The sequence below is a fragment of the Juglans microcarpa x Juglans regia genome, chromosome 2D, assembly GCF_004785595.1.
Source record: "Juglans microcarpa x Juglans regia isolate MS1-56 chromosome 2D, Jm3101_v1.0, whole genome shotgun sequence".
Classification (NCBI taxonomy): Eukaryota; Viridiplantae; Streptophyta; class Magnoliopsida; order Fagales; family Juglandaceae; genus Juglans; species Juglans microcarpa x Juglans regia.
Genome location: NC_054596.1, coordinates 14,269,710 through 14,287,679, shown reverse-complemented (window position 1 = coordinate 14,287,679; position 17,970 = coordinate 14,269,710). Strand labels below are relative to the sequence as shown.

Sequence of the window (17,970 nt, the reverse complement as noted above, 5' to 3'; positions counted from 1 at the left end):
TGTTTACATCTCATAGAGACACATATTCTATTTATGATTTGGGTAATTGACAATGATGTGTTTTGGAATCCACTCGCCCTTAATCAGATTTTGATATCCAGAACTTTGTGCTCATTAACTTAGCCGTTATGTGGGATATTCAAAAGGTTATTGCAGATAGGAGAATAGGTATATTTATTTTTTGGGAGACATCGTAAAAGTTGCTGATATTCTGTTCAATAATGATTCATAAAATGGTTTTACGCATGAATTAGAGAGTGGACTGAACAGGTTTCATTGTGATAAAAATGGTTTTGTTTTGCTCCAAGGACCATCTGCTTGGTGGCCAACTAGATTAGATCCTTGATTTTTGTCTTTTTGATCGGGGGATTTTGGTAAAGGTTTATAAATTTTGCACCTTTAAAACGCCTAAATTGAAAGAGTTGGAGGGTCACTTTAGTAAATTGACCCTTGTTTGTATGGTATGCCAGTCGAAAGAAAAGTTTCCGATTGAAAGAAAGAAGACTAGAACTTACTTTCCCAATTCCCTTTCCACCATTCTACTTAGGATTGGCTGTTGAACCACTGGATGGCTAGAAAATCTAATTCTTGATCCAAATCAATACGAATTTTTTTGCGTCTGCCTCAAGGCTATACCGGGACTTGCCTTTTCATAGAACGTTTGGCATCTTTTGTTAATATCATGTTTATTGGATACAATTCTTTCCCAAATTTCACTCAACTGAATTAAACCACCGAACCAAATTACTTAAAAAGAGAAAAAAATTCTACACTAGAACCTGACCAAAAGTAGCTAAAAACCGAAACCATAACTTTTTTTTTTTGGTCAAATTTATCATTGCCGCAGCTCAATAGTTATACAGTACTCTAATCGTGCAATAGAAATATAATTACCCATACAACCACCTTCCTAAACATGCCTCCTCCTGGGATGCAGACAACAGTCACGTAGAGTCGGTATTTGTGGGAGGCTCCACTCTTTTTCTTCATTCACTTCTTCCTCTTCTTTGGGGGCTGGAGTGCTTCCTCATCTTCGTCCTCCTCTTCCTCATTTTCTTCTTCTCCCTCTACCCCGTCATCCTCTTCCTCTTCACCACCATCATCATCCTCGTCGTCATCTTCATCATCGTCTTCATCTTCATCCTGGTCATCACCGTCGTCTTCATCATCCTCTCCATCTTCTCCGTTTTCCTCTGCTCCACCTGCACCACCACCATCTGGACCTTTCTTTGAGTTACTCTTATTGTTGTTGGGGTTGCCACCATATTCTCCTCCATCTTCAGACGACAGCTCGTCTTCGCCTTCTTCAAACCCACCGTCACCATCATTATCATCTTCCTCGTCATCTTCATTGCCATCATCTCCATCAGCATCAACCAGATTGTCTTGGTATTGGGTACATTGATCTCCTTTGATGTTAGGATCCTGAAGCTGTGTTCCATAGAAGGTCGAGAGAGAGAGAGAGAGAGAGGCAAAATAGAAATATAAACAGTGAAGAAACATAAGCAACTATGCTGAAAAATAAAAGGTTATGCACTGCATAATTTTGCAAGGCCAGTTATTGCAAATGATCATTAAATGCATAAACAATTTCCATCCAAGAAAAGAAAACGACATAAATATTCCATCAGTAAGCTAAAGCAACAATGCTCCCCCATTAGTATATACCTGCTCAATCTCACCCTAAAAGGTATCACATATCAGCTACATGGGGGGGAACGGAAAAATCCATGGCATTGGAAGTTCATCATAAATATGTAAAGATTAACTTATCCTGTTCAAGGTTGAAAGGGTGAAAACCAGACAATTGTAGCCTCAAGCCTGACTACAGACAAGGAGGAGGGCTCCCCCCACTTAACGACAATTGAGAATAGAACACATAATTGGGACTCAACAATTTGGGGCTCACTATTAGAGCATCGAGTTTCTCTGTTAGCTTAGGCCTCAAGTGACTGTTCTGAGATTGGTGCGAGCTTTTGCTTTGAGCTCAAGCTATTATTCTATACCAGCAAATTTCTCTAATATCAAATACGTACACAAGCTGGTATAAATCGAATTCTACTTCCACGAGTGACAAAAATAAAAGTAGTGAGAGTTCTACATCAGGACGTGATGCCCATTATTTACTTCGCTTAGAACAAATATAAGATATATAAAAATAAAATAACTGTTTGTTTTTTATTTTTCAATATCTTTTTTTGCAATTTTGGAGGTAAGAGAGATAATAAGAAGGGTGATGCTAGGATGCCCTCTAAATATGCCCCCAAAAGTATCCCTAGTGTATTTTAATTTTTAATTTTATTTTTTTACTTAAAAAAAAGGCACAAATTTCCCATGGTAACATTTTTAAACATTTTAAAAAAATTAAATAAAATACACTAACACCACCATTTGAGGCACCCAATTATTATTTTTAACTTAACGATTAAAAAAATGTTTTTTTAATAATATTGTGAATTTTTTTTTAATACTTAAGGAAATTAAAAAAATGTATAAAAAAAAATTACACGTCTCGAGAGTCGAGACTGACTCAGAATTGGGACCCAATATCAGTAGTAGTAGCACTACCTTTTCCTAATAAGAAAACATTGAAGGACACTGTTACACCCACCGAGGGTGTAGCACGATGAAAGTCACAGACAAGACTATTTTTCCTTTAATTATTATTTTTTTTCATTCATTTTTAAACCCTCTTAAACATTTAAAAAAAATCACATCATTAAAAAATACTTAATTATTAAAAAAGAAAAAAACTATCGCAACCTATTGTCGGACCCAAAACATTTTCCATCATTGAATACTTGGTAACAGGCATCTCCAAGAGAATATTCCTACTACCAAAGCAGTGAGGCCCCCGTACTTAAAAGAGAACCGAATCCGCTAGGCTTTTGATCTTTTCCTCGACAGAAAAGGACAACAAAAGATTTTTAGTTTTATGTTGGGTGGGTACCACGTGCGACAACAACGAACTCAAGCCCACTCCCAAAACCACGATTAATATTCATTTTCCTAATCCACTTCCGGACTTGTTTTACTCACAGCGCACGTTAGTAAACACCCATAAACCATCCAATTACTTTGCTTGGCATTTATTTACCCCGCCGGTCTCGGACAGCCAAACCCGGCCGAGCTTTAAGTTTAGGATGCGCAAAGCAAACAACCGGCGACAAATCAGATTTATACTTAAAAAAATAATAATAATTAATAAATTACGGCAGAAAGGCGCAGGATAAAGAAAATTAAACCATCGGTGAATATTAGCATGACCCATAAGACAAACATGAAACAACAGAGAAAAAGGACATACGCCACCTAACCGTAACATTCCGAACCGGAAGGTTGTCAAAACTGAAAATAAAGAGAGCTAAGCCTAAAAATAGAAGTCAATAAAGTTACCGTTGCGGAAAGCAGGGTTTTCACCAGAGCCGAGAGCAGCAAGGTCCCTAAAGCCTCCCCGGCGCACATTAGCGCACCAAAACCAAGTGTAGCTACCACTGAACCATGCTTCGCCTCCATCTTGCCGCAAACGAAATATATATATAAATATTATATATATATATATATTACCTGAGGAAACACCAAGTAAATACGTGAGCTGCCACCGTCAGATCCGTTACCAACTCATCGCAGCCGTTGGATCTTACGCCATGTACGTCACACAGACGGACACTGAAAATTCTTAGCCAAACTATATATTTCTAATCTGGGCAAAAATTTTCAAAAAAATAAAAAATAAAGAAATGAGTGAAAATAAAGGTGTTTCAAACGGATAGTATTAGAAAAAGACAAACGGCCACTTTTCAGCTTAGAGAAAACCCTCCGGCGACGAATAAAGCCGTATTTTTACCGGATATAGCATAATCGAGGGAAGATAAGGAGGTTTTGGTGCAAAAGTCGACAAAACTGGCCGGAAATCATATAATTCAAACAAATCGGGATTATATTCAACAAAACAAAACTTGATACCTCGAGATTGTCACGAAGCTAGAAACTAACACAATAAATTGCATAATAAGCGAGGAATTAAGGGGCGAAGCTGAAACCGCTAGAAATCAAAGCGAAAATCTATACAAAGGCGATAAATTCGCAAGATGCATAAAGAATCAGAAAGCGAAACCATACCAGAAAGCAAGATCTGGGCGAGGAGATGCTGGATCTGATGGTCTCAGACTCTAAAACTTGAGAAATCAAGCAGCAGAGAGTCCGTGCATTATTGACCGTCCGATCGTGATCTAGAGACAGAGAGAGCAAGATATAGAAATATCAGAGGCCTCAAAGGGCGAGAGAGAGAGACGGGGGGAAGTGAGAGACAGGGGAAGCGAGAGTACTGGTGGTGACTGACTGCCCGTAATTTTTCAGTCAGGTATCGGGCAGGACGGGCAGGGTCCTCACGGTGTGTAAACGGATTGATTTTCGGGTTGCCCAATGAGAGCGATTCTGGACAAGTGTGGGTTTTATTACCCTTTTTTTACTCTATAGATTGTTGGAAAATAAAATAAAATGTTTGTTTTTTTTTTAATATAAATGAAAATTTATTCCTCTCTTTCTAAAGTCTCACACGAGTCACGTGTAATGTAGTTTATGGCATTTGAACCATAGTTCAATTAATTAACTCAACTATAATTTAACGAGGATTTATATTATATTCTTTTGGTTCGGACTTCAGAGCCTTGGATGTTTGAAAATAATTTCTATCTCATCTCATTCAAATTCAGTTTCAAGAATGAGATGAAATCAATATTATTATTATTTTAAAATTAAAAAAATTTATATTATTTATTATATTTTATGTAAGAATTTAAAAAAATTATAATGATAATATAAGATAAAATCGTTTATTTATCCAAACGAGATCTAAGCTCATCTCATTTACTTCTCAAATATTATTTAAATATAAACATTTTCAAATTAATCATTGCAACTTTTTTAAATTTTTAAACAAAAAATAAAACACAATTCAACTTTTCAAATTTCAAAATAAAATAATATTAAAAAATAATATTTTAACTTTATAATATTTTTTATTTAATTTTTTCTATTTCTTTTAAAAAAATTTAATAAATTTTTAATTCGAATTATAATATTATTATTTATAAATTATTTTATTATTATTATTATTTTTTTTTTTTTGGTCCTGTGAGGAAAGAATGGACTGGGCTTCTAGGGATAGAATTGAAGAAATATAAAGGTGGATCCAATGATCTCAATGCAAGAAAGAAAGAAAAAATAAATAAAAATAAAAATCGGACAGGTGGGATTCAAGGAGTCCTTGGAACTTATCATTTAGTTCTTTTTCATAAATGATATTGTCGTTACTTATGGTGAGGACAAAAATTTAAATAGGAAAAAAAAATCCAAAAGTAAAAAGAATGACTTGAATAAACCTATCGGTTCAAACACCTCACACCAATAAATTTTCTGGTCTTCGATCTATAGCAAAGTAGCAGTGTATCATTTTTTTTTTTTCTACGTATCATCGAAACTCTATACGCCGCACACATCACCTCTTCGTTATCTTCGTCTTGGATCTTCGACTCGACTCCATGAGTCTATGCAACTCTTTGTACTTTCCAATGTCGACAAAGCTTGAATCATTCTAACCCTTATCTCTTATCTACATTATTACTTTCCCTAAACCTAGGAATTTAAATATATTTTCTATACGTCGATATAAATTGAAATTTTGATTTTTTTTTTGTCTCTGACAAATTATTGCTACCCTCCAGCAATTTGGTAAGAGCCATTCTACATACTACATATAAGTGGATTCACGGATCAATCTGTGCATCAATATTGACGTAGACTATTTTGTCAAATATTCATTTTTAAATCCGCACCGTTTTATTAAAGTTTACCTTTTCACTTAGCATTGATACGCGTATTGATGCACAAATTTGCTTATAACTAAATTTTTCCATTAAACTTTGCTAGGTACAAGCGGCAAACCGCATATCAATGCAAATATGGTTTTTTTTTTATTGAAAATAATTTTTTTTAGAGAAAAAAAAGTCATCTTTGTCATAAAAATTATTTGTCTTTAATTCGCACCATTTCATTAAATGGATGCCTTACATGTTAGTATTGTTATGCGATTTGGTGTGCGAACTCGCTTGTAAAAAGACTTTTCCTTATATTTAAGGAAATAATTTTGCTATGTACAAGCAAGTTTGCGAACCAATCTGTGTACTAATGTTGTTGCATTCATATTCTAAATTTAAATTAGCATTGTTTTCAATAAAATCTACTTTCTGACCAATCATATTGAATGAGTGCGCGTATTATTGCGCAGAATCACTTACAATTAGATTTTTCCTTAAAGAAAATACTTTAACTATAAAGAGATTACATAAAAGTAAACCCACAAACTGATGTAGCTTGATGTGAGACATTAGATTGTAAAGTTAATTTTATTATAAACTAGATTTAAAGTATTCTATGAAACTACATCAGTTTGTGAGTTTATTTTGTATAATCTTTTTGTATATGTAGCAATTCCCTATTTTTAAATGTTTTTAATTGAGATCTTTGTCTATTTCACATTTAACACTTCAAATTAAATTTCATGGCATAAGTTCTTACAATCTAACGTATCAATTACCTATCAAGTCATTTAAGTCTATGAAATAGTTCCTTTTTTTTTTTTTCTTTTTCTCGTTTTTTTATTTAATTCTCTTAGTAGGTCTAACATCTCGCTTTAAATGAGTCTCGATCGGAGACTTTATCACTAATATAAAAATAAAAACTCAAGTCCATTTAAGAAATACTAATGTTATTTTTTAAATATCTTTTACTGAAAATGTATAGATAATGTTACACTTACAACTTATTTTACAACCAACCTATATAATTGTCTTGACAAAAAAAAGAACACACACACATATATATATATATATATATATATATATATATATAATTGTGTCACTTCATTAAAAATAATCTCAATTTTATTATAACTATTTTTAATTTGAAATAGAATTGTGACTACGTTTGGATGTTGAAATGAGTTGGGTTGAGTTGAGTTGAAATAATAAAATATTATTAAAATATTATTTTTTTAATATTATTATTATTTTAGATTTGAAAATTTTGAATTATTTATTATATTTTGTGTTAAGATTTGAAAAAGTTGTAATGATGAATTAAGAGGTGTTGATAATCCAAACTTCAAGATATATTGATGAATGACAGTTGTAGTGAGATATAGTTAAAATTTAGTTAAGATTTAACTAATTTATTTAAAATACATTTACATCAAATTAGCTAAATCTATAGTAATTTTGTCCATCATGTTCTTGGCTACCTAAATCTAGTCAACCCAAATTGCCAGCCAAATTATTTTTTTGCCATAAAATAATCTATTTTATGTGACAACCATTAGAACCAACACATGATCATCGCCTGCACCTTTGAATCTTTCATCCATTAAATATTCTCTATTGACAACTTTTGTTTTTGTAATATTTGAAGCTTCTGGATCAATCATTGTATATAGTATTAACAGTTAAATGATTTGTGTATTGCTCTTTTTATGCACGTATTTCACTGTCATCACCTTACGATTATCTGCAACTAAAGAGTAAAGAGCACGAAATTCGAGAAAACACCTCCAATATCTAAGTCAGTGATTTGAAGATGATAATAATAATAACAATAATTCAATCCCTTTATTTACTTGAATTTTTCCTTTATATAGAACTCTATGAGTTATTTTTATTCTCTTATCGGATAGTAGTTATCATTTATTTGAATTCAAATTTAAATATGAGGATTTATCTTTTAACAAATTTAAATAATAACCTCTTTTAACTTGTTGGTTATCCAGTCGGTTTTGGTACTGGGTTGGACCTCTTAATAATGATACAGGCTTTACTCACAAGGACTCAGATTCACCTTAGAGGCTAACCAGTTGAGATGCCCTCTCTAGTTTTAATGGTTGCTTCTGTATATTTGAATAGCAAGTTTTATTGAGAAGTCTCTAGCTGGGTAGTGTTGGAAACCACATAAACAAATTTTTTTCCCCTCCTTAAACCTCCTTAAATGTTTGTACTTTGTCCTTGGCTTCCTTTTCAATTTCTTTCTTTCGAAATTGTATCCATGTTTTTCAGTATACATCTTATAGTAGTTGAAAAAATATATTCGTTAGAAAAATATAATTATTGTAAAAAATATCGATTATATCTGTTGGAATAATATGAATGTTAAAAGATTAATGTGTATCTTTTTAATAACGGATAAATATTTTAATTACTATTATAATTAAAATAAATAAAAATATCAAAATTAATATTTTAATAAAATAGTTATATATTTAAAGAGTTTGTTATTTGATATTATTGAAAATTGGTTTGTTAAATTTAAAAAAGTAAATTTTTTAACCAAAATTTGGCCAAAAAATAGCTAACCACTTCTAGTGTTCTTAAATGCTAAAGGTGGCTTGGACCTTGGGCTGAGCTAATTATGTTTAATTTTATGGGAAATAACAGAAATTCTTGCAATGGCTTAGGGGCCTTTTAAAGAATTACATTTATGATTGTGCTTTTTCAAATAGCTCCTTTAAAAATTATTTCAGAAACCCACTTCTGCTCTTACCAAATTATCTCACCTCTTGGTGGCTCTAAGAGGTGACCTCATAGAGTTGTAAATGAATCAGTTTGTTCGATAGTCCGTTCGGTTCTTGTTCGGTTAAACTCGAATCAAACTCGACTCGTAAAAAAAAAACTCGTTCGTGAAAACAAATACCCGCTCGAATTGTAAATGACACATACTCAACAAAACCCGACTCGACTCGGCTAAGGCTCGTTAAGGCTCGCTCGTTTATGCTCGAGTCGACTCGTTAGTTCGACTCGATTAAAACTCATTCATATATTGATAAATATATACATACATCTATGTATATACATACACACACATATATATGTAGTAACTAATAATATAAGCATACCACTTTTATAATTAAATATATAATATGTAATCTAATTATTTATGTCTATATAGTGAATATACTTCATAAGTATATTTTATCATTTGTATAATAATTAGTAGATAAAATTTAATAATTTCATATACTAATATGTGAGAACCATATATGAAATAGATCTATGCTATCATATTAAATGTATGTATTAATAATATATGTAGGTATATAATATATTGTTATTTTAGATAAATATCAACTAGTTAGATATTAATTATTTATAAATTTTTAAAAATTTTATAATCAATAGAGGTTCTATTTGTTAGTTGTATAAATTTAATATTAGATTTATTTTTTATTTTTTAATTATTAAATCTCATTCAAAAAATAAAAAAATAAACAGTTCGAGCTCGAGTTAAGAGTTTAGCTTATCGAGTCGAGCTCGAATAAAGAATAAAAAAAAAAATCGAGCTCGGTCTTAAGCTTGAGCTCAAGTATTTTGAGTGGAGTCGAGCTTTGCAAGCCAAAGACCGACTCGGCTCGACTCAGTTACAGCCCTAGGTGATGGATAGTGTTAACCCCAATTCAGTTTGCATTTTTTCTAAAAAATAAAGTTTAAATAATAAGAAAATTCTCAAAATATTTCTAAACAATCCTCATTATCCAAACCCATCTTCGTGGGACCACAACTTTCACAAAAACCCATAAGATTTTATCTTTATTTAAAAAAAAAAATCCAAAAAAAATTCCTCATTGATTTCTCAGCGTCCAAAGAAAAAGTATTGATACACACACAACACATTTTCATAACACATTTTACAACAATGTTATAAGATAATGATATTTTTGTAAAATAATGTTAGTTTTATAAAATGTTTTACAAAATTACTTCTTATTTAACATATTTTATTGTGAAAAATATTGTGTATAAATAACTTTTCCGGAAGAAATACCTCATGCGAGGGATGAAAAGGGAATGAAATTCAGAAATTGAACCAAACCAGTAGCTGGGAGATCATTAACCTGGCATTTGGGTAGGTTATGAGTTAGAATCTGAAGAAGCCAGCCCATTGTGGCAATAGCCCATTAAAACATTACCCAACTCAGAATTTCGCGTTTCAAACTTGGGCTGGATTGTAGTGCGTGGGTTTAAAAGCCCAGAATGATCCAAAAACAAATACAAAATGGGAGTAAAAAAATAGATTATTGCATCAGTACCTTTTACTTTTGTACGATCGGATGGGTGAGACGTTTATCCGACGCATGATCATATGGTGGTGCCATCAGAGCACGCATCGATCATATGTGACATTCAAGTGTACTTTGATACTAACTAACTGCCTTTTAAAAGTTTCGACAAAGAGTGAAGTGTATCCATATATGCATGCATTTTCATATGACTCCTGCCAGGCCATCTTTATAATTGATGCATTCCATTCCAAGAGTTGACAAAAGTGTGCCCGCTTTACACCTAAGTGGATAAGTGAATCTGTTCATATTCTTTATATATATATATATATATATATATATATATATATATAATATTGTAATTAATTTTGCAAACTTTTTCTTTCTAAAAAGTATTAGATCGAGCTGTTTTTTTTTTTTGGGAGTGATAAGTTTCCTCTTTTTTTTGTTGTATATGGAGATTTTGTGGTTTTTATACGTGGAATAAAATATACTAAATAATCTTAGTTTGGTAGCGTTTGTTGATAATGTTGTAATTATTTATTTTGGAGCAGATTAGATTAGATTACACGCTTGTTAAAAACTACAATTAATATATATTGGCTTCTCATGCTCACTAAGAGCCCAGTACTTTTAATTTTTTTTATATAACCTTTGTAGATCCTAAAAATTATGCACAGGTTTGCCAAAGGTCTATGGTCTGATTGACATAATTCCGGTCTCCAAAATAGAAGTCTGGAGTTCGAAACACCTCTCCCCCAATTCAACTAAAAAAAAATCATAATCATGTACACATCTAGCTAAGCTCTTGAATATTTGAGTAGTTCTTAATTAAGAAAATGTAAATCTAGCTAGCACTATTAGATAATTGAAAGCATAAAGTTTTCATAGTATTTTATTACAATGTTTAATAAATTATCCCAAAGAAATACAGTATGCATGATGCAGATGTGAATGATATTGGAATATTTGCACAACCAAAATGAAATAAAGTAGTAGATGTTATGAACTAGCTGCATATTATAATGGGTATCATTGTACAGAAGCAATCACTTTAATTTTCTTTAAATAATTCTTATCTCCAAGACCCCACCTCATGTAGTAATGAAAAAAATAAAACAAAAGGAAGGAGGCCTGCCATGAATGCAAGTACTCGATCGATGAAACAGCAATATCATTGTGCTCTTCGATCCTGATGCATATGGTGGACTTTCCATTTAGGTAGTGAACAAAAATGATTCAGATGGTCATCCATCGAGAGGCAGACACAGACAGAAAGCAAAATGGCATCAAAAAATTTGGTAGAGAATCTAATAAATTCTCATAATTTTTCTTCAATCTCCAAAATTTGTGAAACCACACTAGCTATTCTTAGTGCCAAGCCACTTTAGATTGCACTGAAGAATAACACCACAAAAAGGAAAAAGCAAAGTGTTTGCGTGACGTTTCTGATGATCATGATTCGTTATTCAAAGAAAATAACACAAGTCACATATCAGAATATATACAATACATATACATATATATATATATATATTTATATGAGAGGGAAAATCACTATAGAATCAGCCAACCATTGAGAGGCACCCACCACCATCATTGTAACTTTACACATATGAACATTGGCACCATGCATGACCTAATTTTTTTTTTTTAATTATTTAAACTTATCCTTTCTCTTCATTTTTTAAAGCTTCTTCTCCCTGAGTAGATATGTATATAAGTTCATGATATCCACAATATATATCACAGTTGCTTATAATTGTGACCTGTAATAGATACATATTGATGCCATTGAACCCTGATCTGAAACCAAATTTTATTATTATTATTATTATTTTGTTCTAAAAATATATATGTACAAAGGCTAGCTCTGACATCAAGTACAAACCCTCCTAATCTTGTTTTCACAGGCAGCATTATTATGATGTATGTAACTTGGTGATGTTATGCTAAAATCCAAGTTGACTAAAGGGATTGCAGATTTGAATTCGGTTGATATGCATCAAACTTGTTTGGTACTTTCTTTCCATAAAGTATGACTAGAAAGCAAAAAAGGAGGAAAAAAAAGTTCAAGAAGTATTGAATCCTAAATCTCTTTTACAAGTCAAAAGACTCGGAACAAAAGAGATATCCATTACCATGCATTGTGGAATATTTAGGGCCTAGAGATTCTCTTCTGTCTAATAGGCAGATAAGGATCATAAAAGAAAAAAGTGGGTTTGTAATTAATTACAATTCTATTCTAAAGTAATGTAGTAGCTAGCTGGTTTGTTTGGCAAAGGCAATTAACTAATATTTAAAAATATTAACAAAATTTTGTGAAAGATATGTAGTCTGGTTGACATAATTCATAACTTTTAAAATAAAAGTCTGGAATTCAAAACCACAATCTCAAATAAAAAATGAAAAAAATAAAATCCATGAAATTGTTTCAAAAGACTCGGAACAAAGGAGGTATCCATTACCATGCATTGTGGAATATTTAGGCCTAGAGATTCTCTTCTGTCTAATAGGCAGATAAGGATCATAAAAGAAAAAAAGTGGGTCTGTAATTACATTTCTTTTCTGTTGGAAGGTGGCAGCTAGCTAGCTAGGTAGGTTTGTGATCTGGCAAAGGCAATTAACCAGTATTTAGAAATATTAACAAAATCCATGAAATTTGTGGTTCCAAACCTAAAACCAAGCCATATCCAATAACTAATATATTGTAAAATTCAAGTTCTGCTTTCTTTTTCTCAAACAAGTTGAGAGTATTTTTCTATCTTTTTGATGAATTTTCATGTAGGACAATAACAGCTAATTGGAGCCACTTTCTCTATTCATGTAATGTTTCTCTTTATACACAGACGTACATATTGGGAGACCAGTACTTTATAATTAAATATCATGCAAAAAAAGTTATGAAGAGTAAATAAATAAAATAAAAATGACATGCAACTTGTACCAGTTAAAGGTCCCTCTAGTCATAATATAAAAGATCTTAAATCACCAGTGATAGTAATTAGGATATCATGGATAATTCATATATATGTTTATTGTGCAAATCAATCTGTATTATCGATTTATTGTATTTCTATTATTTCTCTAATCTCATTAATTATCTATAAATAGGAACATATTTCATATATATTCAAGAATTGTTGACAATAATAAAGTTCGAACCCCTCTCTCTCTCTCTCTCTCTCTTTCTATTATATTTTATCTTCTACATTTATAAATTGGGGATTGGGTTCATAGTCAAGTTTTGGTAATAAATAAGAAGAGTTTTACTATATACAAGTAAGTTTATGTACTAATCTGCGTATTAATATTGTTACCTTTATATTTTAAATTTAAATTAATATTATTTTCAATAAAATTTACTTTTTAACTAATCATATTAAATGTTTGTATGTATTAATATGCAGAATTACTTGCAATTAGATTTTTTTAAATAAGAAAGCGTAATTTGAGGATAAAAGATAAAGATCATTTCTGATCACTAGTAATTTGTAATAAACTGAAATTATATATTTGAGTGGTGGAAAATTACTTAGAAAAGGTGACTGAATTACAGGTTACTGTATTATCTGCAAAATGACTCTATAGCACTTTTAATCAGTCATTATACTCATTATGAAATACAGATTTCACATTATAGTTTGACATATCATGATCAGTACAGCTGCATGCCAAAAATAAAGGGTTGACTTTGGTACTGCAACTAGCCAATTACTCTCTCTCTCTCTCTCCCCCCATCTACACAGCTAGCTATCACGTCCTACCATGGAATGCAGTTTACCATCTGATCATATGGGCTAGCTCGTATGTATAAAAACCAATTAACCAGCTAGGCACGTAGAGTATGTAAATCATGATCATGATCAGTCCTGTGAAAAAAAAAAAAATGGTTTTTATACCGATTTTTTTTTTTTTTATACCAAAAACACTTAAATTGAAATTTTATACCGAATTATTTTTTCCTTTTTCCTTTTTATTTAATGATTAAGAAAATATTTTTTAATGAATTTATAATTTTTTTAAATATCTAAAGAGTTTACAAAAATATTTGAAGGAAAAAAAATTTATACAGTGTATAACTTTTCGGTAGATTTATTCTGTAGCTCTAGCATGGTCCATATTTTCTTTTTTCTTTTTTTTTTCCTCACAAATACGTATGAAAATTTCTTTGAACACACATATATATAGTTTCGATACAATCCTTATTTATAACAGGCGCTCACCGGAGAGAAGGGATCTTTCTTCCAACTTCTTTTTTCACGATCTATTATGAAAAAAAATATTTATGATGAATTATTTATTATAAAAACAATTATTTATAATAAAAATAATCTATTTTGATTAAAAATATTCATTTTAATAGAAAATAACTAATAGCAAATAATCTATTTTTCTTTTAAGAATCACTCTCCTATTTTTGCAACCATCTTTGTACATTATGTCTTCAAGTTGATCTTTTTATGTATAGCTCTCTAGCCAACTTTCAGTACGTAGCCAGTGCATCTTGCAGCAAGATTAAGGTAGCGGGATAGTGAGTTGAGATAAAGGCTGTGTTTGATTTCTTTAATTCAGTTGAGTTTAGTCTAACTTTAATCTAAATCTAACATCTAAATACATAATTCTCAAATTATTAAATTCATCTCATTTAAAACTTTCTTACAAGTGAGACCTATAACTTTTTTCAACTTAAAACATTTTTATACGTGAGATCCAAAACTTTTTTTTTAATTTTACTTAAAAAGTATTAAACTCATCTTAATATCCAAACACACTTTAAACTCAGTTTAGATAGACTCTACATAACTCATTCTACTATTTAACTCATTCTACTATTTAACTCACTACTATTCATAAAGAACTTAATTCAATTGAATTCAACTCAACATCTAAATACAACCTTAAAATAAGTTGAGATTAAAATTAAAAGTTAAAAATTGAATAAGATATTATTAGAATATTATTTTTTAATATTATTATTATTTTAAGATTTAAAAAAATTAAATTATTTATTATATTTTATAAAAAAATTTTAAAAAATTATAATAATAACATAAAATGAAATGAATTAAAATTATTTCTCAATCTAAACGGATCTAATTAATGAAAATAGACGGCCAGCTGAAGTGGCTTCATCAAATTGACGTAAGGCTTGCGCCGCTAGCTAGCTCTACGATCGTGCGTCCTAAGCATGAGCCAGCTTATGCGCCACCATGATTTTCTGTCTTAAACGACTACACGTACGTACGTATGTACGCGTGGCATCACTTGAGTCATAGGGTTTTCAAAATACTTCATTCTCATTGGCAATGGCATGTTTGGCCCGCGCGCCCACGCAAACAATACAACAAATTAAGCAGTCAAATATCCGAAACGCCCAATAATTCTAATACTTATACTGGAAATGAAAACACCAAAGGATCGTGCGGCCAAAACAATAGACTGCGTGCATGCATGCAACCGTCTTGATCTTTGAATGTGATCTTTTCCTTGATTTTGCCACATAATAATTAATGATTAGACTTTTAGATCCTTTTTAGATTTAGAATATTTAATCTCATCTCATCTCATCTTATTTCATTTAATTATTATAATTTTTTTAAATTTTTATATAAAATATAATAAATAATTTAAAATTTTTAAATCTCAAATAATAAATATATTAAAAAATAATATTTTAATAATATTTTATTTAACTTTTAATTTTTATCTCAATTCTTATAGTATAAACTCACCATCCAAACTAGTCATTTGCCCGCTTTTAATTCTGTTTTATAGTACTTCATCTATTATAATAATATTGATTTGGATTGGTAAAGACCATCCGTCTTGTACCTCTCATGATTTTATATCAATGCATGCAAGACATCATGAGTAATTATTACGTACACAAATTTAGAAACTTAAAAGCAGGACGGCCTCAATAAATTAATTGAGGCATAACGCAAAATCTTAAAATAAGGCTTTTCTATTATTATAATATAATGATATACTCCATGTTTAATATATATATAAATGATTTAAAATCAACATTTACGAGTACTCTAGCTATATATATAAGATACAAACGCTGATGATCTATTGATCAACATTCATTAATATATCATTTTTAATAGATAGTATGATTCATACACACACACATATAATTCTTGTGATCACATGTTGAGTTGATTAGAACACTAGTACTACTGTTACGAGAAATTCAATTACAATCTACAAGCAATATGATTTATACATTAATTTGGTAAATGTTCATATCATTAATGCTTCGATTGGAGTATTAGTTTAATTATAAAAATATATTTAAACAATAAATATTAGAATATATGCCATGTTTTAAAATATTTTTAAGACCAAAACAGTCTTTTTTACACAGTACCATACTTTAAAATTTTTAGAAAATATTATTCATATTATATCACATGTATATCCTCATTTATTATACTCTCAAGCATTAACTACACTCTTATGCGATATGAATGGAATAGTACTCATGAGAAGATCAATTGGTATTTAATACACAGCACAAGGGTTTTTTTTCTTTAAAAAAATAATTTAAGTTGTAAGGACCTTATTTTTTAGAGCAAAGTATAAAATAAACTGAAACTTTATGAATTTCTTTCCAAAGAGAATATATAATAGATTTATGTGGACTATGTTCAATTGCAAAAAATAGTCCTTAATTTGCATTTTGTGGGCCTTAGGTAGTGCCTAAGTTACCTTGCCTTTGAGTCGCTCCTGCTTAAAAGAAATGCTATTTACAGTCTCTCACACATTTTTTTGTTGAAAAAAAAAAAAAATATACTGTATCCTAACATTAAATATCCATGGTGTTGAGTTGAGTACTAATTCTGTCCCTATAGGATCCGAAGGGCCAAATTATATTAGTTAACGTCGGAGGATCACCAAAACATCCAATTGAAAAGAAAAAAAATATTTGTTTAAATGGATATGCATGTCTTGTGTGACAAACAGCCTTATGATGTGGCCGGGTTGGCGCCTTTGATCTCAGATACCATTTAATATGAAAAAGGGATGTCTGATCGATGCATTAGTGCGTCTATCATATCATATGTATGCTTGCCTTGTAGTTATTATCTCTCTCTCTCTCTCTGAAGGATCGGTATTTCATAATTTATGAACCAATATTGCAATCTTGAGGAAGAAGCTGGGGTTTGCAATTTGCATGAAATGATGAAAAGTTCAACCTAGCTAATTCGTAATTTTCACAAAACAATACTATATATGTTTTCAGTACTTAATTGTACCTTATGTCAGTCGTACATATATATAAAAATTAGGGTTACGTACATTGAATATTGCAATTATTCGAATCTTATATATATATATATATATATATATTATATAGCATTCGGCCAATTAAAGATAACTTATAAGCATTAATAATCTAGTACTCCGGCTAGCTCTAAGATTAATATTATATCAGTATACTATTGATCTATATCTATGATTATATTTCTTTTCATATTAAATTCACGGTACTTTTGTTTGGTTTTGTTTATTTTATGATCTATTGTATAAAACAGTACCTCATCATGAGGGCTTATAAGTGGCTTAATATTTATTCTATATGAGCCAATTAATTCGATCCACTCCTACTGCGTAATCTTTTAAAAAGGCGTTCTCTTGTATCAACAATTACTGTCTATATATATAGATATTTCATGCATATGAGAATATATATATATATATATATATATATATATATGCGCACACACTTATTTTGTTAAATAATACTCTACATATTGATATAACAAGTGGTGTCACATGTTACGGAAATGGATTATACCCCTTGATCGCATGATATATAATATATAATTATATTATACATGTTATCTAGATGAAAG

General features: G+C 30.5%; 1 protein-coding gene across 2 annotated transcripts; it reads right to left on the bottom strand.

Annotated features, from left to right (window-relative positions):
- Positions 1-790: 790 nt before the first annotated feature.
- Positions 791-14,629, bottom strand: LOC121248851 (prostatic spermine-binding protein-like). 2 transcript variants are annotated; one of them, XM_041147453.1, is made up of 3 exons: positions 14,608-14,629; positions 3,397-3,526; positions 791-1,431 (listed from the first exon to the last, which is right to left on the bottom strand). In XM_041147453.1, the coding sequence occupies exons 2-3, from the start codon at positions 3,514-3,516 to the stop codon at positions 991-993; spliced, it is 561 nt and encodes a 186-aa protein (XP_041003387.1). In that variant the 5' UTR covers positions 3,517-3,526; positions 14,608-14,629; the 3' UTR covers positions 791-990. The 2 variants fall into 2 exon arrangements, with proteins under 2 accessions (XP_041003387.1, XP_041003386.1); XM_041147452.1 differs by lacking the exon at positions 14,608-14,629 and adding an exon at positions 4,120-4,424 and having other exon boundaries at positions 3,397-3,535.
- Between the last annotated feature and the right edge of the window lie 3,341 nt (positions 14,630-17,970).

Excerpts from the sequence above, each read along its gene's own strand:
- LOC121248851 (XM_041147453.1), bottom strand. The coding sequence starts at position 3,516 with ATGGAGGCGAAGCATGGTTCAGTGGTAGCTACACTTGGTTTTGGTGCG. Across the intron at positions 1,432-3,396 it reads AAACCCTGCTTTCCGCAACG|CTTCAGGATCCTAACATCAA; the intron begins GTAACTTTATTG and ends TATGGAACACAG.